We start from the raw sequence: 23,439 nt of genomic DNA, 5'->3' as shown, positions 1-23,439 counted from the left end.
GGGCTTTTATGCCAGGTAAGGGGCTTTCTAGCTCATCATTTCCGTGTAAGTGATGCATGTCATTTTGAAGGTATTATTGGCTTGAAAGGAAAGCCAGTGCAGATCCTTAAAAATGGGCATGATATGGCAACAATTCTTTGCACGTTTGAATGGTACAGGCTGCATCATGCTGGATGCCTTTCAGCGGACTCCATTGGAGAATAGACAAAATGTAAGTAGAGCATTACCAGAATACAAGTAAGAGAGGGTGAGGGTCTGTGCAAAGTTACCATCAGCCTTAGTTGAGTCAGAATTGAAGTCAATTTTCCTTCCAATTAAATCCTTTATTCATTTATTCAAAGCCTCGAGTATATTCATCTCCACATAGAAAACATTCATCTACTATTTGAACGGGCTAGGTGTCATTTGCTTTTGGCCCTCTGACTCCTCGTAATTCTTTGTATCTGTGTGATTGATCAGCACATATTTCAAGTAGCTGCACACCTGCCTGGCATTTCTGGTTCTCAAGCACTCTTCATATGTAGGGTGAGGCACATGCCCAGGAGTCGGAACTCACTATGAGATTCTATGAAAGGTAATGAAAGATTATGAATCTCTTCAGATGGACATCCTCGGTACTCCCCAGAATAGCAAATGCTTAGAGTTTTTGACTTGGGTGGGTTTTTGGCTAAGGGATTCATGCAGGGACGTCATTTAGGGGTCGCCAGGGGTCACAACCGCGACCTCTGAGGTCCCCCTTGCGACCTCTGTGGTCTCCCTTGCGACATCTGTATAAATTGTAATGCAAGCCCCTGGAGTGGCTGGCTTTCTTGTCCAGACCCTTGAATTTTTTTTTTAGAAAAATCAGAACAGAAATGCCACAAGTCTAACACTTTCAGCACTGACCCTAAATAGGAAAGAATAGGAATACCAAATAATGTGTCTTTCTGGAATTCTATACAATCATTGCTAGACTCATTAAAGGTTTATTTCAGGCACACTTCAGGGGGTGAGTCACTCATTTAGTCTCTTCTTAAACACCTCAACTCAGCCTTTCATCCTTCTGAGGTCGATAAATGAATACTGACACAGGTTGGATGATATCGGGTGTACATTTTTTCTATATAAAGCGCTTAAGCGTAAGTGCTATATAATAACACATCATTATCATTTGGTCATGGACGTCTGCTTGCATTCACAGTAATTTGATAATATGGGCCTGTACACAGTGATCTTAAAGCTACATATGGCGATCCATTCTTGCATGAAATGTACATCACATTATAGTGATATCGTAACCATATTTTTCGTAGTGTACAATGCTGTGATGTCACTTCCTGTTTTGTCAACGGGTGAAAGATCGTGTTCCATCGCTTCCTGTGATATCACTTCGGGTGGGGTCAAATGAAATGACATCACTTCCTGTGATGTCATCAGGGGGGTCAAGGGTCATGTGATGTCACTTCCGCTACCCCTGGCATTTTGGTGAAATGACGTCCCTGGATTCATGTCCATTATTTCCTTCTCTTGTGGGATCCATTCCTCATATATGCATTTCCACTCTGTCCACTGTTACCGAGACTGTTACACAAACTGAATTCTGATTCTGATTGAGAAGGCTGTTGCCACAAAAGGCACTGCTGTTTGGGGTCCTGAACTATTTCCCTCCATCACTGGATTGGAGTGTCGTACGGGGCCATGCCGCCTTTCCATTGCCGGAAGCCGGAAACAAAAGCTGCAGCCGCAGCTATTGCGACGAAGTGTGCTGTTGCAAATGGCACTGCTATTCGGGGCGATCACCCATTTCTGGCTCACTAGGTCGCAGCATCATAGTGAGCTATATCCTCCTTTCAGTGCCAGAGCTTGAAACAAAACACTACAGGCCCAGCTCTTGCAGCGAAGCCCACTGCCAGAAAGGTTCTCACTGTTTGGGTTGCCCAACCATTTCCCTTGCTCACTTCATTGGGGCATCCCCGAGAGCCACACCCCATTCCAATACAGAACCAGAAATAAAAGCTGAAGCCCCATCCCTTGCGGCGAAACCCGCTGCTGCAAAAGGAGGTGTTGTTTGGGGCGCTCAATCATTTTCCTCGCTCACTGGATCGGAGCGTCAAAGCGGGCCACGCCCCCTTTATATCGAACGCACAAGCCATGAAAAAACGCTGCTGCCCCATCCCTTGTGGTGGAAACTGTTTCCCCAAGGGCGCTGCTGTAAGGGGCAGGCAATCATTTCCCTGGCTCACTTGATCGGATCGTTGTAGGAACCACACCCCCTTTCAAATACTGAGCCAGAAACACAAGCTGCAGCCCCTGCCCTTGAAGTGAAGCTTGCGGCTGCAAAGGGCAATGCTGCTTGGGGCACACAACCATTTCCACATCTCACTGGATATAGAGAACTATGCCCCCTTTCCAACCTGGACCTCGAAACAAAAACTGCAGGCCCAGCCCTTCTGGTGAAACCTGTTGTCAGAAAGAGCGCTCCTGTTTGTGGCGTACAACTATTTCCCATGCTCACTGGATCAGAGCATCATTGAGAGCCACACCACCTTTCTAATGCCGGAGACGGACACAAAAGCTGCAGCACCAGCCTTGCTGTTGTGCACTGTGCTGCAAAAGGTGCTACTGTTTGGGGCGCTCAACCATTTCCCTTGCTCACTGGATCGCAGCATCATAGGGAGCCATACTCCCTTTCAAATGCCAGAGCTGTAAACAAAAGCTGCAGTCCCAGCCCTTGCAGCAAAGCTGGTTGGGGCTGTTCAGGGCAAGGTTTGTGGCACTGTAGGCGCACTTTAAAAAATAATCATGAATGAGCATTTTTACCAATGGCTGACAAAGCAAAAACAAAGAGGTGATGGCTGGAAGGTTTAGAATTAATTTTAACCTCTGGCATTGCTCTAGGCAACCACCCAGACCATCGTTCTTTGCCTGCCAAGCCATTACAGAAGGGGGGAAAGACCATATGCAAATCAAGCTTAGTCCCACCCCAAAAGGGGCAGTCCAGCCCGAACTGCTAAGTCACATCCCTTCTGTACGAGACCACTTGCATCCCCAAACACAGCCTTGTTGGGCCTCATCAGTGAGGAGTAGCTTATTTATTTATTTGTATTTGTATAGCGCGCTTACAGCGCAGAAGTATCGAGGCACTCTTACATGAAATTTTTGGATGAGATTTTGATTAAGCGGTTTGCAGGTGACCAAGGAGGTCTCTCCGATACAGATACATTAGTCAGCTTGGGTCTCTAGGCCCAGCAGGCACGGGACCCATGCCTGGACATACCTGTCCCACTCGGGGTGACAAAGCTAAAACAAAGAGGTGATGGCTGGAAGGTTAATAATTAATCCTAACCTCTGGCATTGTTCTAAACAACCCTCCAGACCATCGTTCTCCATCTGCCAAGCCATTACAGAGGGGAAAGACCATATGCAAATGCAGCTTGGTCCCACCTCAAAAGGTGCAGTCCAGCCCGAACTGCTAAGTCACATCCCTTCTGCATGAGACCACAAGCATTCCCAAACATGTTTCAGCCTTGTTGGGCCTCATCAGTGAGGAGTAGATTGAATCTCTAGGCCCAGCAGGCACGGGACCCACATCTTGGTATACCCGTCGCACTCGAGGTGACAAAACAAAAACAAAGAGGTGATGGCTGTTAATACATGTGCACTGATTGGGTCTGCACATAATTAAATCATACCCAGATATACAGATGCTTATCCAGTTGTAAAGCCTAATCTCAGAAATATAAGTCCTTCTCAAAGATTTTAAAGTTGGCCAACCCCATCATTCTAAATCTAAATCCGATGAAGCCTTGAAAGGACAAAATAATAGGGGAACAGAATGTCAAAAAGACTCCACTGAAGAACTTGTGCAATATGAAGTGCTACGTCCCGCCCATGAGGAAGGGAGATGTACCTATTCTCTGCCAGTAGACATTCACTCGGAACTCGCTTCAACTGGACAAATACAGGATTTAAAGGCTAATTATCCGCACAGCTCATCTACCAGAGTAGTAATTGCTGAGGGGGTATATACATTTAATCAATTTGAGCCTTTGAGACCCGAGGTTGAAAAGAGTTCCCAAAATGTCTCCGGAATGGTGCACGTTGATTCTACGAGTCCCATTCCAGTAAACGCTGCAGTAATTTAATCCATCCCGACAGTCAGTGTTTGACTTGTCTGGAGAAATCCTATCAGATCCAACTACCTATGAAAGAAATAGGTGAATAAAAAAACCTCAATTTATCTCTGCCCTGTTTGAGGAACCTAAAAACGAACATGTTTGAAATGAATGGGCCTGCAGGATTTAAGAATGTCTCTGAGTTACAGCGACAATCTGTTAATGTCTGGGTGTCATCTATTTTTAGATGTAGCAAATCAAACCTCTACTAACATGATTCTGAAAGGGGGCATGACATGTTTATGTTTTTACGTTTCTACAGTGCCTTAGGCCCATAGGCAAACGGGAACACAATTATGACAAACACAACATACACAGCATAAAGGCATAGTAAAAAGAGAATTAAAAACAAGGGATTTACAAATATAAAATCAAGATAAAACCAGATAAAATATGGATGCAATAATAAACACATAATCATAAGAAAACAACCACATAACACCAGCAACAAAGTACAGCATAAAAAACAATGTAGGGCCAGAGCCATACAAGTAAGGATGCAAAACCATGGGCCTCACTGATAATCTTTTTAACTCATTACTCTCTGAATTCTTGAGTAATGTGCCTAAAAACCCCCCAAACTCACTTCAAAATAAAGAAAGAATCTTTATTCAACAAAGCAAGTCAATGAATAAAACTGAACAACGGTTGCTATGCAATTTTGTTTGAAGACCTGGAGAAGACACTGAGAATCTCTGATCCTAGTTAGCCATCAAAAGACATAATTAAGTAAAGCTAAAAACGGCTTACTTGTTTAGAAACTGATGTCAATGTACTTTAGAATTTATAGAACTTATCCTTCATCGAATTTAAATATGTTAGTGTGCAAGACATTCTAGGAGCAGTTCCAATCAAAACACCCTGAAGGGAACAACCCTATTATACACACATATACCGTATTCACAGGGATTTTCTAAATCTTGCATATTCCCCCAGTTGCACTTCCCAGAGAGCAAGCTCAGACAACTTCTCATGTTACCCCTAATATCATAATTATTTCATGGAATATTGCAGGGCTTCCTAGTTGAATGCAAGACCAAGAATGGCAACATTTTATGAACATGGAGAGATTATCTGCTTATAAGAGACATGGACTGTGACCTAACAGCAACAGCACAAGTCAGATTATTATAGTTATTTGTACCAGCATTTAATAGCCAGTAGGAAGTGGGGGATTAGTAATATGGGTCAAATCTTACCTTGGCTCTTCTATTTAATGTCTATATCAGATCAGATAAAGGTCGAATTTATTTTAAAACAATTAATTTACTTGACGAAATTGTGGATAATTGCTTATATATTTTATCTTGCAATTTTAATGTGCAATATGAATCCTCTTTACTGGTTAACCACCTGAAAAATGAAGACGATACTGTTACGAATTTGAATGCCCCTACATCGCTGCGTAAACATTAAGATGCCCCTTGAATGGCATATAGATTACATCCTTATTACTTCATTGGTTCTTAGCTATGAATTTGCAAGTAGTTCAAAGATTGGAGAGTGATCATGACCCACTATGACTAACAATATCCTTGCCAATTAGACATGTTAGCAAGGTGAAAGATGGTGATCGCGTAAGTAAGCCTTTATCATATTCTAGAAAAAAATAAAATTGGAAAAATTAGAAAAGACAACCATTATCGTTAGGATATATACTAACCGTGTCTGTGTGTTGGGAATTTCCCATGAAGACTTTTCTCTAAATAAAGTTGATGTTGAAAATACCTACCAAGCAATCACTCAGGTAATTACTCCCTTTGTAGTAGCTAATTTTCCTAATAATTCACCTTATAAGGCAAATCATTCTTAGTATCATAAAGGGTGCAGTGCAGTCAAACAGAGGCTAAATAAAGCACTACAAAATAATCCCAACAGAGACATAGAGACAGAAGCTTTAATGCATACTAAATATGAATTGATAATCAAAGGAAGAAGCAGGAAGAAGGAATAATGTCTGGAAAGACACTTCTATTAGCTACAAAGTCGAATGATGGTAAACTGTTTTGGGACATAATCGCCAAACATATGGGTTCTTCAAGCCTCAGTGGTAGAGTGGTTAGTGTCTATCATTGACAGTCCATTTGGGGTTCGATGAGATAGAGGTTTTTGAACATTTGGTATGTGTCACTCACCAAACCGGTGAAGAAGCGAAGCAGGGATGGCAGGACTTGATAAGTTGAATACAGGACTTGATTGTAGAGCTCGAGCTGTGTTAGAGCCTGAGCCTCCTCTCTGAGAGGAAAAATATTTTCTTTGATATGCCCCTTTGCTGAACCAATTCGGCAGACAAAGGCGCTGAACACTTAAGAGTGGGGAGAAGATACCGCCATGGATCCAGCAAAAAATGGAAAAAAGCACAGATCAGTGATGTGGTAAATGTAACAGAGACTAGTAACGGAAGTAACAGGTTAATGAGTACCTGAGTCAAGCTCTCCTCCCTCCTAGAGGACATTAATGTTTGGTTTCATTAGGATGCAGAGACAGAGATATGGAATGTATACTAACTTGCCAAAACAATACGACAATATATATGTCACAGGATTAACAAAGTTCTTAGCGTGGTTGGACAAGAGGAGGGACGTGTTGAGGAAGTCCACAAACACAACGGCAGGAGAAAACAATAAAAAGGTATGTTGTGTGGGAAGTCTTGACCTGGGTGGCACGCACGCTAGGTACGAATAGATGCACTGGCTGCAGGGCGTCCATAAAGTGCACAGAGGCAAAATCCACAAGTAATCAAGCCAGCAATCCAGTAGATGAAGGAAGGGTGCAGTACAGGTACATGAAGTAGGAATGGATAAAGATTGATGCACACTGGAAAAAACAGAACGTTGGATTACCAGGTGGCGGAGTCCATGTAGAACAAAGCTGGGTATGCAGAGAGAGCGTAATGAGAGGCAATCCACGTTGGAAGGTTTGTTCTGATTTCGTGCAATCAGAGCGGGCAGTCCACCTAAGAATTGCCGGATTTGTTTTGCATGAAGTACAAAAGACGGAATGTTATCCAACAGCAAATCGCGTAAGAAAAGCCAGTTTCAGTTCACGGGTAATCAGGAATAAAGATCAGGCAAACGAAGACTGGACTTCAAGCGCCGGGAGTACTTCAAACAGAAGTAGCGTTTGGTGGTTTAAACAACGTTTAAATCCCTGGCTGAAGTCAAGGCTCTGATCAGTCATTGGCAGCGCTGTTCACATGATATCCGAGGACTATGGGAAATGTACGAACAAGCAGCCGCTGTACCGCATCTCCATGACAGCCTCCAACACCGGAGGAAAGGAGCTGAGAAGCGATGTTTGTCAAGTCGAACAGCCCGTCATCTTCCATTACCGAGTCTAGCAGTCATGCGTCTGCTGCCCTCGTATACCATGGGAGCTGGAAAGGCTTGGCATAGCTTCCGAGGTGTAACAGTATGACAACGAAAAGGAAAGACTAACCTTAGTTTCTGGGTTACATTTTCTCCTCTGAACCGCTAATTTGGGCACCAGTTTTGACAAACGTTTTAAATATAATTAACAAGAAGGGCAATGTCTTTGCCAGCTGGCATTGTGCTAAAATAGTCCTTTTATATAAAACGGGTCATAAAAACCGACCAAAAAATGATTGCCCAATAGCCTTATTAGATAGTCCTTCAAAAATGTAAGGGAAGGTTTATACTCTATGAATTTGAAGAGTGAGCAAGTGATAATAACATTATATTAGAACTAAAGGTGGTGTTTCAAAGTAAAAGAAACACGACAAAATAGGTATTTATAATTTTGACTTTGCTCCAAAAATATGTGAAGGCAAAGAGAATGGCTCTTGGTTTGTAAATTTTAAAACAGCATTTAAGAGAGTTAAAAGGAAAGGAAATGTGGGTTATGATAGCTCCGCAAGGAAAAAGTGGTAAGGGATTCAGAACTATTAAATAGCAATGCTACAGTTTGGGAAAGGTACGGTCAAGGAGTATAATGTACTGACTCTTTCAATGTTGAACTGGGAGTAAGACAAGGCTGTTTTCTTGCACACCTTATTATTTTCAAATGATTTGGCAATACAAATTGGGAATCTGGAATGTGATGCTCTAGCTAGAGGTTTGGCATATTAGTAGATGCTGAAAATGTTGTCTTTATAACCAATACTCATACTGGCATTATAAAAGAACTGTACATATTTGGTGAGTTTTTTAAAGACTGTTCAGTGGTTGTAAATACTGGGTTTCAATGACATGATCATTGAAAAGTAAATGTAAGTTTAATGGTGAATATATTTGTATAGGTATCCCATTTTGATTACCTGGGAATTAGAACTAAGTCAAAGAGTACTTGGAATTCCCATATTACCCATGAGTTACAGTTTATACTATGATTGGGTGCAATACACTCTTTTGCTAACAGATTTAAAGCTAGAACTATCGCTCCATTATTAGACACTTATGCGGTTCAAGCGCGTCTTCTAGCTCTTTAACTGGGGCACCGAAGAATGTTTTACATAGGACAGAGAGGAAAGACTGTTTCTAAATTAAGTATTGCTTTGACCCAAAAACTCACCAAATTCTCAAATATATCAGGAGGTAGAGTTGCATCCATTCAAATAAGTAGGGCAATCATGACGAGTGCAATTTTTGATGGCATATGCAGACAAACCAAGATTGATTTGAGTGGTGTTGGCTGAAACACTGTATGACTGTAATCCAGGCCTTGATATTTACAAATGTATTGGTTAAGGATGCCAACATTTCTAACCTTGACATTGTAGCAGTGAAAGTGGGCTATAAAAAATGGGTAGTGGCTAAATACTTGATAAATTCGACCATTGGTAGGTCTTTATCTGAGTATTTGACTGTTAAAAGTGAATGGCGTTTTTGAGTATTTAAATTGGATAACTAGCCATTCCAGGCATGTGCTATTTTTGAAATTGCAGTTGGTCATACTGTCCTTGGCCAAAACATCTTCAAAATGGCAATCAGGTTGCCCATTATTTCATCTCTGTAAAGAGACAGTAAATCATGTTGTCCTTCTCCGCCCTGATTATAAACGTCTTAGTTCGACTAAGCTGTTACCATTTATTTGTACATTTATAAAGTGCACAAAGCATAAAGGCAACTAGGCGCTGAAAGTTAAGAGGATGGTTACAAGTAATTTAAGGTCTTCATGCATATAAATTTACACAGTGACTCGCAGGTTCACTGAAACATAAGAAGATGGTTACAGGCAGTGGTATGCATTTACAGAGGTGAGCTCACAGATTGCCAACACATTCAAAAATTGCATGCTGAGTTTGTAACAGTGAATAGCAGCAGGGGCACTGACTATCTAGCTTTAGTATAGGTCATGGTAAAAAGGCAGAGTCAGTGTAGATGCTGACAGCTGAGAGGCATGATGTCTATTTTGCAAGGTCTGACCTGAATAGTAGGGTTTTTAAATTTTACCTGTTACCATACTTAAGGAATACCGATATTAGACTGACTGCTGAAGGTATGCATTAAAAAAAATAGCAAACCAGCAAGTGCACAAACGTTTAGTTGCTGAATTCTTAGACTGAATATGGATGCTATGGTGTAAACATATGAATCAATCTTTACATTTGAATTTATGATTGATTTTAGCATGAAATTTGTGTTGTATGATTTTGTATGTTATGTTTTGGAAATGTATAATTTCTGAATAAAACTTGATGATGATTGTGATGCTGGAAATGCCTTATGGAGGGACAAGGACTGCTAGTCCTTGACCTACCACTTCTCTGTGTGTGTTTGTTTTCTGCCACTGAGGTCCAGCCTGCATCACTGGCAGTGCACCTCTTCATGTTTTCCTTTTGATGAACAACACCCATGGGATACCCTTGTGGCAACCATGGGTGGGGGTACACCCTTGTACCACGTATGTGTATTTTTGGGTACCTGTGTGTTGCCCACAGAGCATGGTATGGGCTGGTAGCAGCTGCATGCTGACTTGGCATTGGCTCTGAGTGTCCTCCATTTTGGGACGCGAGGCCCTGCCACAGGAATCAATGGATTGCTGATAGGCTGCAAGATGGCCCATGTGGCCTCTTGGTTTCTATTGCTTTTTACCTTGATTCCAAAAGTCCGGGGAAGCCCTGGCTCTGTCCCTTCATCCTGATTGGCTGTTGCGTGCAAATACCATGTATGGCTCTGGGGCTGCCTCCTGTCAGACTGACTGGAGCCTTCCCAGGGGCTGTGTGTTGTTGGTACACCCTAGGGGAGGGACCTTTAGGAATGGAGTCTGAAGTGAATTCACATTCTGTGTTATGGGTGTCTGGTTTCTGTGTGTGTGTGACACAATGAATGAGACAGCCATGACTGAAACTGACATTAAAGCAGTGAAGTGTACCTACCCAAATCCACATTCTTTGTTATGGGTGTCTGGGTGGAGTGAATGGCCTGAATGCCTGTGAGCCTGAATGGCTGCCTGCCTGCATGAATGCCCTTATGCGCGATTGGCTGACTGAGCCTGGTTCATCCAGAGTGAATGGGTAGCAGATGTGTATATCTGGGGACCTCTCACTTACCAATTTGTTCAGAAGCTGAAGTCGAAGCTGAAGCAAGAAGAAGCTGTTCCTTGAAGCACATCTAGAGTAGAAGTCCACTGCTGCATTTCTCTGTGTAATCCAAAAGCTGCCGTGTTCTTGCAAGGACTGATCCTGAGAGGTTCTACAAAGGAGACCTTTCCTGAGCTATGAGGGACCATTGTGCAACCTGGTACTCTTTATCCAAAGTACCCCGGAAGCCAGTCCTGTGTGCCTGCCGTCCGGAGAAGTGGTCTTTGTGAGTCCTGAAGAGGAGTGCCCAGACATATCGAGTCAAAGAAGTCCATTGGTGTCGCCCAAGGTCCGGAGGTGTGTTTCATGACCACTGAATGCCATTGCTTTCTACCGCTCAAAAGAGGGGGTACGTGGGCATAGTGCTGCTGACCACCCAGAGCTGTGAAAGTTCCAAACTGCTTAAGAACATTTCAAGGCCCATCCTTGCCATCATAACTGACCACTTTTTCGCACTGTAGAGAGTCCAGAGTCGCTGAGTGCAGAGAAAGGTTGTCTGTGGGTTTCCCACCACCAGAAGCTAACAAAGATGTCCAGAAGGTTCAGAGTTGGTGAGGGTCTGTGGTCTGCTTCAGTGGTTCACTAGAAGCCAATCAGGTGTCCGTGCTGCGGATGCAGCACCGAAGAACCGAAAGTCGTAAAACCGCAATATTTCAAAACCCTACACCCAAAGTGACCTATGCACCCATCGCCACCAGAAGTCATCGAAGGATCCCAGGGGTCTTTCTCTCATCTGCCAAGCGTTACAGAAGCCCACAGCAAGTTTAATCTACACAGGACATCTACAGTCAGAGAAATTGTCGACCAAAAGAGAACACTGCAAAGAGGAAAACTGCTGCACTTCAGAAAGACTTTGGTTAAATTTTTCTCGTGGACTCAGCATCCCAGTGGCTCCCTCTTCCAAGGGCGGTCCATCCTCGTAAGGAATCATCCAGTGAAACCGAGAAACTCAGCCACTTTGTCTGCCAAGGCCCCAAAGGTACTGTGATGAGGAAGAGTATCTTCTCACCTCAGGAGTCGCCCAGGAATCCCTGATTCATCTTGGATCCTGTTCTCCTAAGGCCTCCAGGAACTTTGGGTTGGTAGAACCTTTTAAAAGAAAGCAGAAGGAGATTGAACATTATTGTACTGGGCTGTAAAATACAAGATAAGTGACTCCTTAACATTTCCCTTACAGGTTGCCCAGGTGGGGGGATCTTCATGCAGAATTGTATATCTAGTCAAAAGAAAGCATCCTGCCACTGTTCACAACTAACCTGCTTTTCTTCCCTATTCTATGCATACGCCTCACTTAAGAAATCCCTGGCTGAGGTGTTATGTGCCTTTACCCTGCCATATAGAGGGCAGAAGTACAGATAACCCCTCCAGTCTTTATAATTATGATGTTGATGCAAATTCTTGGGTTTTCCTCCCAAAGTGAACTTTCCCTTATCATTACTAGGTTCCCTTATTCGTAAAGCAAGGTCAAGCACTCCACTCAGCGCTGCCAGCGGTGAACTAGACCACTGGTTCCGGAGTGTTGAAACCTTGAAAGTTGGGAAATTCTCTCAGCAATATAGTGATTATCAACAAGTCAGTGAAAGACTATACTAGGTCAAATATCGAAGTAAGTGAATGCATGTTTGTCTTTGAGCTTTGAAAAAGAGCACACACCTATTGTCTTCTTTCTTTGGAAGTGTACTTTCTTTTGTTTCGGACGTGGCAAGGAGCCGGCATTAATGTAATTTTAATGGCCACAGGAGTATAAAGCAATTCATCTCAACAATGTTCTTCTCTGCAAAATCATATTGGTAAACAGTATGTTGTTGGTCTCCTTCGCTTCTACCCCATTTAAAGCCCCTTATTTAGTTTCTAACATGTAGTGTCTTCTTTCTAGACTTGCTCATAAACCTTTCAGAGGAATAGCTACAGTAGAGGTCAGAGCGTTATATTATGAGGTCCACATTCTTTTTAAAAAACATGCAAAATCACTGTTAAACCTTTTTTTAGCACTTGGTAATGCATGTAGAATCCATGTGCCCATAGCAGGTTCTAAAAACAGACAGATTTGATAGGAAGTCATTGGTTTTAAACCAGCATGACATTTGAATGTGTTTTGTAAAAGCAGAGGCGATATTCACAACAGAAATAAGTTATGCAATGTATTTAATTGGAGGAACATAACATTTTATGTGACTAAATGAGGGATTCTCTGTGAAAACATTTTTAAATAAGTGGCTGAAAATGGGGCATTTTACAGCAAACATTCTGTCAACAAGTTAGTAAAAAGCCACACAGTGTACATTCTGTTTTGTAAGGTAACACATGCCAAAATCCAATAGAGGCCATGTCACCAACAGTGCAAAATGAACATTGTCATGTCACTGTAAGAAAGCATTTCCATACTGGTTGCACGACTGTAGGCCAGTATACTCATGGAAGAACACTCAGCATATTAGATTTGGCCATGATGTCAGTAATAAATGCCATGACAGTCTAAGAAAACATGTCCATATTGGCTGCACCAGTATAGGTCAGTATGCACATTCATGTAAGAACACTCATCATGTTGGCTTTGCCAATATCAATAAAAAAATACCTTGCCATTGTTAATAAGCATGTCCATGATGGCTGCACCAATGTACACCAGTATGCCCTTGTAAAACACTTGTTTTGGCCTTGCACATAATGCTAGTAAAGGGTATCATGCTACTGTAAGAAACATGTCAACACAGGATGCACCATTGTAGGCCAATATGCCCATTTAAGAAATCTTATGTAGACTTTGCCCATATTGGCAGTAAAAAGTACATTGCCACTGTAAGTAAACATATCCATACAGGCTACACCAATGTAGACCAGGTTTAATGATTTCAATCCATGTAATATATCTAAATGTCTTTTAGATTCTTTCACCAAGGAATTGCCCTTATTTAACACACCCCACACCATTGCAATTCCACCTAAAAATCTGGAAAAAGAAACATGCTACTTATATACTGAAAATGTTCTTTTTATTTAAAATAATACATCAAGAAAATAAAGATGGTCCCCAAACTTTGAATGTTGAGAAGTCACTCACAGTATTCCACATAATACAGGAAATTCAGCTGCATGGCCATGAAATGCATGGTGGTTGTTGTAGAGGGTTTGATTATTTTCTTCACTACTAGCCAGTGCAGTGCTCTTAGAGTTATTATGATGTGGCCTCTCCTGTCCAGTTTCTGTAGCAGCCCCGTGGCTGTGTTCTGGATGTGTTGTAGTTTCTTCAGTAGTTGATCAGTGCTGTTGACCATGACCATTTCATCATTGACAATTTTCACCCTGCTGCCAACACACCTTTCAATACGACGATTGGGAAGACTATATCATTATGGTCTAAAGAAACTTTGATGCTGAGAGCAAGTTGATTACAAGTTGGGCCAGGCAGAAGCCCATAACGAGCTATGGTGTAAACCTCCCTTTTACCTTAGTTAGGTGTTTTCTAACCGGCAAGTTAGTTTGTTAGGATTCAAACAGAAGACATTTTTATTTTGGACTTGACGTGCACCCTTAGCTTTAGATTTGTAAGGTAGGGAACTAGGGAACTTCCCTTATAGTGATAGGGCTAGTTAGGCTTTTTGGTTTTTAGATAAATAATCCTTGTTAAATATGACCCAATGTAGTCAGAGTCCTTCTTCTGGTTCACCACAGTATTTAAGGTTGGAATCTATAAAGTGCAAGCCTAAATGGGAAGCAACATCCCTGAAGTGTATGTAGTAGAAGCATACTGAGGCTACAGGTAGCAGAAGTGGCTGAGATATGTATGGGAGCAGGGGACAGAGGTCACTCCAAGGGTGAGAAGTGGAATTCAGTGGAGTGACAATGGATTGGTGAGATGTTCTTTGAAGACTAAGCTCTTCACGCCCTTCCTGAAGTGTAGACTGGATGTAACTTCTTACAGTCAATCTAAAAAGTGCTGTCCAAATCCAAGACAATAAATACAATTTCTAGGTGTCATAATAGACATGCCCCATGGAGGGAAAAGTGATGCCATTTGATGAAGTAGTCTCTCCAAACTTTGCAAGTGTCAGGGAAGGACATAAACAGAAAACATACTACATATATGCATTTATTCAAGTTCTTGTTGCTGTCCCGGAGGCATATATTAAATGAAAATCTTATTCCTGGCTTGTGGTTTATAATAATTATGTAATGTTTTCTTTCTCTGCAGCACAACAATGCAATATTCGATGCATGAATGGGGGGACATGCCAAGAAGATCAGTGTCAGTGCCAAAAAGGCTATGTGGGAACACACTGCGGACAACGTAAGACCATGTTTTGCATTTGTACATGACATTTGAACTAAGTAAACAGGAGGATGCTTGCAATATGTTGATATCAACTTGTGATTTTTAATAGAAAATGAAGCTGTTATTTTACCAGTAAAACATTTCCATACAAAAACATAGCCAGTGCCAACTGAGCAGCATGCAGGTACGGTGAAACCAAAAACAAAGAAGTGATGGATGGAAGGTTTAGAATTAATCTTAAACCTCTGGCAATTGCTCTGGGGAACCCTCCAGACCATCGCTCTTCACCTGCCAAGCCATTACAGAAAAGGGAAAGACCATATGAAAATCAGGCTTTATCCACACCCCAAAAGGGGCAGTCCAGCCTGAACTGCTAGGTCACATCCCTTTTACACGAGACCACAAGCATCCACAGACTTGTTTCGGCCTTGTCAGGCCTCATCAGTTAGGAGTATCCTGGGCCTCTAGGCCCAGTAGGCACGGGACCCACGTCTGGGCATACCTGCCCCACTCAGGGTGACAAAGCAAAAACAAAGAGGTGATGGCTGGAAGGTTTAGAATTGATCTTAAACCTCTGGCAATTGCTCAGGGAACCCCTTCAGACCATCGTTCTTCACTTACCAATAAGAAATCAACAGGGTGCTGCCACGAAAGATATTTATGTGCAGTTTATAACGCATATATTTGGAGAAACCTTCCTGTGGGCATGTGAGCCTCATTACCTGTTCTACCTTGATAATTTAACACATTTTGTGAAGGCTGGACATATTCTTATTCTCTTACTAACATCATTACAGTGAAGGAGAGTGAATATGGTAAGCAGGCTGTGTATTGACTGACTTCTGATCCAACAACAACCCTCCGAAGTGTATAAGTGTTTTGTTTTTATGTAAAGACAGTCTGTGGTCAGAGATGCTTTCACCTTTTCTGTGAAAGAAAATCACTTAAGATAGGAGTACGGAGTGCTATAAGAGTGGAGCTATTGAACACAGAAGCTAGATGATGTCCTTTCATTTAGCCTTTCTGACAGAGAGTTGCCGGGATTGTCTAACAAGTGGAGCCTGGATCTAATATAGCAGGGCCCATCAGAAGGAGAGCCTACAGAGGAAATTGAGTTTTTTCTGCCTCCGGTCGAATCAGTAGCATGGAGGCAGAAACCATTCAAGATGGGGTTCGGGGGGGCTTGTTTCCCTGAGAAAATGTTTGAAATTTTGGGTTAAAATGGTGCATTTTACATTACACTTTCTGTGACAAATTAGGGAAAAAGCCACATAGTTTTGTAGGGTAAGACATGGGAAAATAATCCAGTATATACTAAGTCACCAACAAAGCACAGAAGCATTTTCCAACACATTTTTATAGTGCCTTCTCCCAACATATGCCATTACTCTGCAAGGGCAGAAAACCTTCCATACTAATTGTACCCATACATGACCATACTGGTGCACATTTTTAAACTAACTGCCGCAATCTAGAGTGAGCTTCACGTCCTTCCAGCTAAATGGTGGAGGAAGTCCGATATTTCCAGGACCCCAAAGCTTACTAGATTGACATTTTTTTAACCATCCTCTGCTACCATGTTAACTGGGGTTATCGACCCAGCCCTTTAAGGTGAGGTTGCAATAGCTTGAGATGGATGGGGATGCAAAAGATACTCAAACATCAATAATCAAACTAACTCAGGAAGTTGGCAAATCAAAGCTGTTTTATTTGCAATTGTCTAAAACAGGGAGTTACAATGAATATCGACAATAATTTCGATCTTCTCGCTCACCAAGTTTCATAAAAAAGCATGTTATATAGCAAAAACTCGTCTTTGTTGATGGCATCCTATGTGTGAAAACTACTAAAACCTATTGAAGAAAGTGATAGGATTAGAGGGAACATCTAGGTGTACATTCCATACTTGTCTAAGAGAGTGATAGGGTCTCTAACATTAGGTGGGGCAACTAAGCCCTCCTCTAGTACAGGTCACTACGAACATCATCAAATACATGACGTCCCATTGGTTACACAAACTATCGGGCTCTTTACTACGTGGCCCTCTGTAATTGGTTGGCATCCTTACATCCGTCAGTACTTTTCCACATACGCCAGCAGCACGAAGGCTGGCATCCAGGTGCTGGTGGGTTGGTCTTGACCATAACTTCCCGCCAATTAGCATGTCATCTCATCACCTCTTGCAGTCTGCACGTCAATTAAGGCTTTGAACTTCGCCTTGGAAATGTTCTTTGCGCTGGAGAATAGAGGGAGAATAGCATACTCTGTCTCCTTGCGTTGGTGTAGCTCATCATGATTACCTTTTTACACCCATCCATGTGACTGAAGACCATGTTTTAGAACTCTGGTGCATTTAAAATACTGTTATTTGCACCAATATGCCGTAGTAAGAAAACATGTCCTTGCTGGCTACGCAAATCGCTCCACCCCCATATCTCTTGTTGTATGTGCTCCCCCAACGGCAGTAAAAAATGTTTTGCCACAGAAAGAAAACATTGCCTTGAAGGCTGAGCAAATGGTCTCCCATGTAAGAACACTCACCAACCAGGAAACATGTCCTCACTTCTCCTGTGTAAGAGTAGTGTACTGGAGGGCTGAGCATCCTCTGAATGGGCCCATTGAGATTCAGAGCTTAAAACGAGATAGCTGCACCTTAGGGAGGATGGGGTGCAGGATTCTCTTACTCCGACACAATTCAATAAGGACAACTCAATGGTTTGGCAAAGGGAAGTCCGTTTAATGACAAGTGCAAAAAACGGGGAAACAACTGGAAATCAGCAGTGTTGCGATCGCCTGTCTCGCTTCAACTTCCAAATTCTTCATTCAGACAGCAATAGTCATCATTGACGTGCAACACTCATAAGCTTATCATGTAATTCTATTGGTTGGAAAAGGTAACTTAAGCATAGGTGCTATATCTGTATATGGTAACCTAAGGATTGTATAATTCTTATCGGGTGGGCGTCTACGCCCATTCCTCTACATCACTCGTGATGGACGTCACTACAAGCATGACATCTAATTGATTATACAGCTATAGGACCCCAGATTATTCTGTCCATTGTGATTGGGTTACATCCCTAGGCATAAATCTCTACTTTAATTAGCAGCATGCAGAATAGACACCCAGGTGCCTTGTGCCCCAAGATTCACCCTGCCTCCCTTCCATCAATCAGTACCTTAGGGCTATGTGTCAATTAGTTGGCTGAGGATGGCCTCGAAACTGTAGCTTCTTATAAGGAAATGTTATGGGATCCTCGGGTTCTGGGTGACATCAGACATTGGTACCTCTTCGCCCTTGGCTGGTCACGTGTTTGTCTACCGTGAATCGTCTTCATTCTCCTTCTTTTCATGTATTTGTTTCTTCCGTAGCCTTGCCACCTGCCTGGGGCCTCCTTATCTTGATCTTCACTGGCTGGCTGCTATGCTCTGAAGTTTCGATTCTCTGAGGCTGCCCCTCTCCTCCCTTCCTTAGGTTGACCTCGAATTCCCAGGCATTGAGCTGCTTCTTACTGAGTTTCGATTCTGCTCCTTCCTTTGGCTTTGGATGGATAATGAATCTGGGCCTTGTTAGCCCTTTGTGGCCTGGGCTTATTTCTGCTTTTACAAAATGGAGTCACACTTGTATACTGTGCTTCATTGAGGTAGATATATAATTGGCGCATGCCGCTCTATTCTTCTACTAAGCATTGCAAGCAGTACCGTTCTCTTAGCTTCTTGCGTTCCAAGCCTATTTACAGGCATTTTAGTCAGTTACGTGTGTTCATCTCACTTATTGGTTATGTTTCTTTATATTAACATATTTTCTCTTACACGTCCATTACAACATTATTCCTAGCATTTCGCCCTTGTGTGTCAACTTTCGTTCGTCGTTTATGTTCATCTGTACGACTGTTCAGGTTCTTATGTCGTCACCATTTACCCTCCATTAGGGCTCTTTGGGTCTATTCGGGGACGGCATGTAAGTAGTGTTCATTTCGTGTCAGCTGCTGGTACGGTTGTCTCAGTGGGTCCCGAGCTGCCCATGTCTGTCTGGTTATAGGCACTTCAACGGGTATTGCATTTCTGATGGGCATTGGGCAGGGGCCTAGAATTGCTCTCCGTTAGTTCATTTGTTCCTCATACGTCACATATCTCGGCGAGTATGTCCCTGGTACCTTGAAATGGGGGGCTGGGGTGCAGGCCATGTCTGGGATCTCCTTTACAGTACTCATCATGTTGCCTTTGGACGTGACACCAGTACACAAAATGCCATGCCACTTTAAGGAAACATGCCTCCCCATATAAGAGTACTCACATGTTGCCTTTGCACCTAATTCAAGTACAACATTCCATGCCACAGTAGTACCCAGCCAGCCCCATTGTGGTACCCTTCCCTACTACAAACCCTCCTTCATGTAATAAGACTGAAGTTGGCTTTGCCCAAAAATGCTGGTAAAAAAATGTATGTCCCTCTCTTAAATGTTCATACGTGAATCCCCAGCCCCCAGTTTACATACATACACACACACACACACACACACACACCAACTGGCCCACTAGTCATACACCCACACAGCTTTACGGTCATTCACATATCCACCCAGAACATTCAAAAGGCATTCTCATTCATACGCATACTCGCACCCATCTACACCACACACACTTCATTCACTCATATGCATTCACTTACAGACACCCCCTCGCATACATACATGTGCACATTCCTTCACTTGCATGGAGGCATGCCTACATTCCAACATACACACAATCCCAGCACACATTCATACACAGACACATTTTGTTTTTCCTTACCGGACTCTGCTCGATGCTGACTCCTCAGCTTCTCTTTGCTCCATAAATCTCCGGCTCCCCCACAGGCACAGATAGGAATCAGGAAGCAGGGAGAGATTCCTGGTTCTGGAAATGCACGAATGTGCCTGCACAGTCAGTGACCTCTGTAAACATCTACACAGGGCTGCTGAGTGGGCATTTACAGATTTTATGTGGGCCTTGCCCACTCAGGCACTACCCTGTCTTCGACTCTGTTTTCTGACCGCCTAAGGTCTCACTTTTGCCAGGTAATTAACCACCTCATATGTTAGGGAAGGGCAATACTCCCAAACGACTAGGAGTCTTTGGAAGCGAAACCCATTCTGGACCCCAAAATAAATCAGTCAGTTGATTGTGATTTTATATACATTATACATTTTTAAATCTATATTTGCAAACAAATACACAGTTATCTGCCATGCTTTATTACAACTATATTTATTTGGTGCTATTCTTGAATATTAGGGATTATTCAAGTTATGGGAAGGCTAGATGACCATACTTTGAATTTCAAAAATGCTTTAATTCAAATAATATATGCCTTTTTCGGTGTGAATATTAAAGTTGAATCCGCTTAACAAGCCCGAGTTGGCCACTTATTTGTGATTGACCCCGTTCTACACGCACACCGATTCCTTCACCAATATTTAGCTAATGAGTTACCATCTCTATGTAATATGTAGTTTTTCTGCATTATGTATTATTTGCTTGTGTTCTGATGAGCTTGAGAAATAAGCAGCATCTTCCAGAAAATATATTTGATTAATGAATGTACCATTTGTATTTTACTAGTCACTAGCTGCAAATTGGATTTTCCAATGTAGAATTATTGATTCATAATTCCAATGTAAATGTTATGTGTGTGGTGTAGCAAGTACAGTTTGAAAAAGGGAAACCCTATTTCTTAGAAAAATCGAATCATTTGAGAAATGCATTGACTTTTTTCTCTCAATGTCTCCTGCTAAAGTGTTAAATAATATTTTGCAAGAAATAAAAGTGTACTGAGATATTTCTATTGAATTTTTGTCTTTGCACAATGAATATGAAACTAAGTTCAATGTTTTTAAAGAAACATTTGCTTTAGATTGATAATGCTTGGAACTAGTTTATTGTGTGTGTTATCCTCTATGATGTTGATTACATTTTTTGAAGCAAAAGTAATCTTTCCTTGTTTCGTAAGGTAAAACTGCTCTTGTAAGAAAGTCAAAGTACATCGAAGAACAAGTTACTCTCTTACCTGGTAATGTTCTTTCGATGGGATGGTCCGATGACGTATTCCATATCTATGTCAGTAATCACCACAGCTGTGCTGCTTCGGAAAATCTTTCGGCTTCTGCGTCCTGCGTCGATGATGTTGATACGCCGTCCTCGAGGGCCTCCGTCCAGCCGACGTCACCGGATTTTATAAGTAGGACGCATGCCGCCCGTAGCCTCAGTTGGAGTTTTTTCCCCAGAACATGTGGCACCAATCTACTGCCAGTATAACCCCAGAAATCCTTGCGGAAACCTAAGCTGTAATCGCATAAGAAATTCTGTAGCGGGGTAGGCAGGGAGGGAGCGATATGGAATACTTCGTCGGACCATTCCATCGAAAGAACGTTACCAGGTAAGAGAGTAACTTGTTCTTCGAGGGGATTGGGTCCTCCGACGTATTCCATATCTATGACAGACTCCCAAAGCAGTACCAACATAAGGAGGTGGGAAAAGAATTTAGAATATACCAATTTAGAATGTCCAATCAAATTGCAGAGTAAAGGACCACCCTGCCAAAGGCCAGATCCTGCCCATGGGAAGAATCTAGGGAGTAGTGACGTACAAAAGTATGGACCGAAGCCCAAGTGGTCGCTTCACAGATGTTACGAAAAGGAACACCCCTCTACAGAGCAGTAGAGGCAGCCATCCCCCTGGTCGAATGGGCCCGTAAGCCTACCGGAGGGTCCTTACCCGCCAGGCGGTAACATTCAGAAATTGCCAAGATAATCCATCTAGACAAAGTCTGCTTAGTAACAGCTTGTCCCAAACGCCTTCCAGCGTAACCAATAAAGAGCTGATCGTCCACTGTGACCCGGAACATGCGTGAAATGTAGAAACTTAAAGCTCTCCTAGGATCCAGCCTATGGAGCCTCTCCTCTTCCTTACCAGGATGTGGAGGAGGATAAAATGCCGGAAGAATCACCTTCTGGCTTAAATGAAATTCTGACACCTCCTTCGGAAGAAAGGAAAGACGAACTCGAAGGACAACCCTGTCCTTATGAAACAGTGACGGGTGGCTTAACTGAAAGTGCCTGTAACTCACTCACTCTGCGAGCAGAAGTGACCACAACTAAAAATACAGTTTTAAGGGTTAACAGTCTCAAAGGACAAGAATGCAAAAGCTTGAATGGAGCACCCATTAGAAACTTGAGAACAAGGTTCAAATCCCAACCGGGCTGGAAAGGTGACGGAGGGAACACATTAGTGAGCCCTTTCAGAAACTGAGAAATTAAAGGAATTTTAAAATAAGAACACTCCTCAGACGAGCGCTTAAATATGGACAGTGCCACCAGGTAGCCTTTAACGGTACCCACTTGCAGGCCCCTATGGGCTAAAGAAAGCAAAAAAGACCGAACCACAGGAATGTCACATGAAAAAGGATCCACATTCTGAACCCTGCACCAGTCGCAGAACTTTCTCCAACGGCAACGGTACAGGGACTTTCTTGCTGGCCATCTGGCCGAAAGCAACACCTCCATCATGTCTTCAGGGAGGTCCCAATCTTTATACCTCTACCTTTCAGAAGCCAAGTGAGAAGGTTGAGGGATCTGACCTCTGGATGGAGAACCTGACTCCCCTCCCGTGAGAGTAGATCGTCTCGGTAGGGAAGACGACATGGAGGGCAGATGCACAAGTCGAGAAGGTCCGGATACCACGTCCTCCGGGCCCATGGCGGAGCAATGAGGATCATCTGGGAACCGAAACTCCGTAACCTTCGCAACACTTGCAGGATGACGGGGACTGGAGGAAACGCGTACAGCAGTGGGAAGGACCACTCCACTACGAACGCTTCTCCTAAGGCTCCTCCTGGAGGAAATTCCCATGAGTAGAACCTTTTGCACTTCCAGTTGACACTGGAGGTGAAGAGATCCACTTGAGGGGTCCCCCAAAGGGCGAAGATCTCCAGGATAATCTCCTGAGCCAACTCCCACTCGTGAGAGATCGCGCTCTGCCTGCTCAGAGCATCCGCCGTCTCGTTTTCGTCTCTGGCCAGATGAACTGCCGAGATCGGAATTTCCTGCTGGATGGCCCAGAACCAGAGCTGCATCGCCTACCTGCACAGAGGAAGTGACCCTGCCCCCCCTTTTTGTTGAGGTAGTGCATAGCCACTGTGTTGTCCGTCAGAATCAGGACCTTCTTTCCTATCACAGTCGGCAGAAAAGCCTTCAGGGCAAGCCTGACGGCCCTCAGCTCCAACAGATTGATATGGAGTCTGGACTCCGACAGAGACCAATGACCGATGACTGTCAGCTCGTCGGCATGAGCTCCCCACCCCGTGAGGGACACGTCCGTCACGATCGTCACCTCTGGCCAGGGTAGCCAAAACGGAGCCCCCCTCATCAGTTTGCCTTCGGCGGCCCACCACAGAAGGTCCCGGGCGACCGAGGGTGGCACCTGAATGGGGT

General features: G+C 43.1%; 1 protein-coding gene across 1 annotated transcript in view; it reads left to right on the top strand.

Annotated features, from left to right (window-relative positions):
- Nucleotides 1-23,439, top strand: part of FBN2 (fibrillin 2) — a 1,178,594-nt gene that overhangs the window by 145,138 nt on the left and 1,010,017 nt on the right. Inside the window, exon 4 of the mRNA XM_069625622.1 lies at nt 14,888-14,983. Within this exon, the coding sequence (XP_069481723.1) occupies nt 14,888-14,983 (96 nt within the window). The remainder of the gene's footprint in view (nt 1-14,887; nt 14,984-23,439) is intronic.

This window comes from Ambystoma mexicanum, chromosome 6p, assembly GCF_040938575.1.
Source record: "Ambystoma mexicanum isolate Mex_15411 chromosome 6p, UKY_AmexF1_1, whole genome shotgun sequence".
Classification (NCBI taxonomy): Eukaryota; Metazoa; Chordata; class Amphibia; order Caudata; family Ambystomatidae; genus Ambystoma; species Ambystoma mexicanum.
This window is presented reverse-complemented; position numbering and strand designations above follow the sequence as displayed.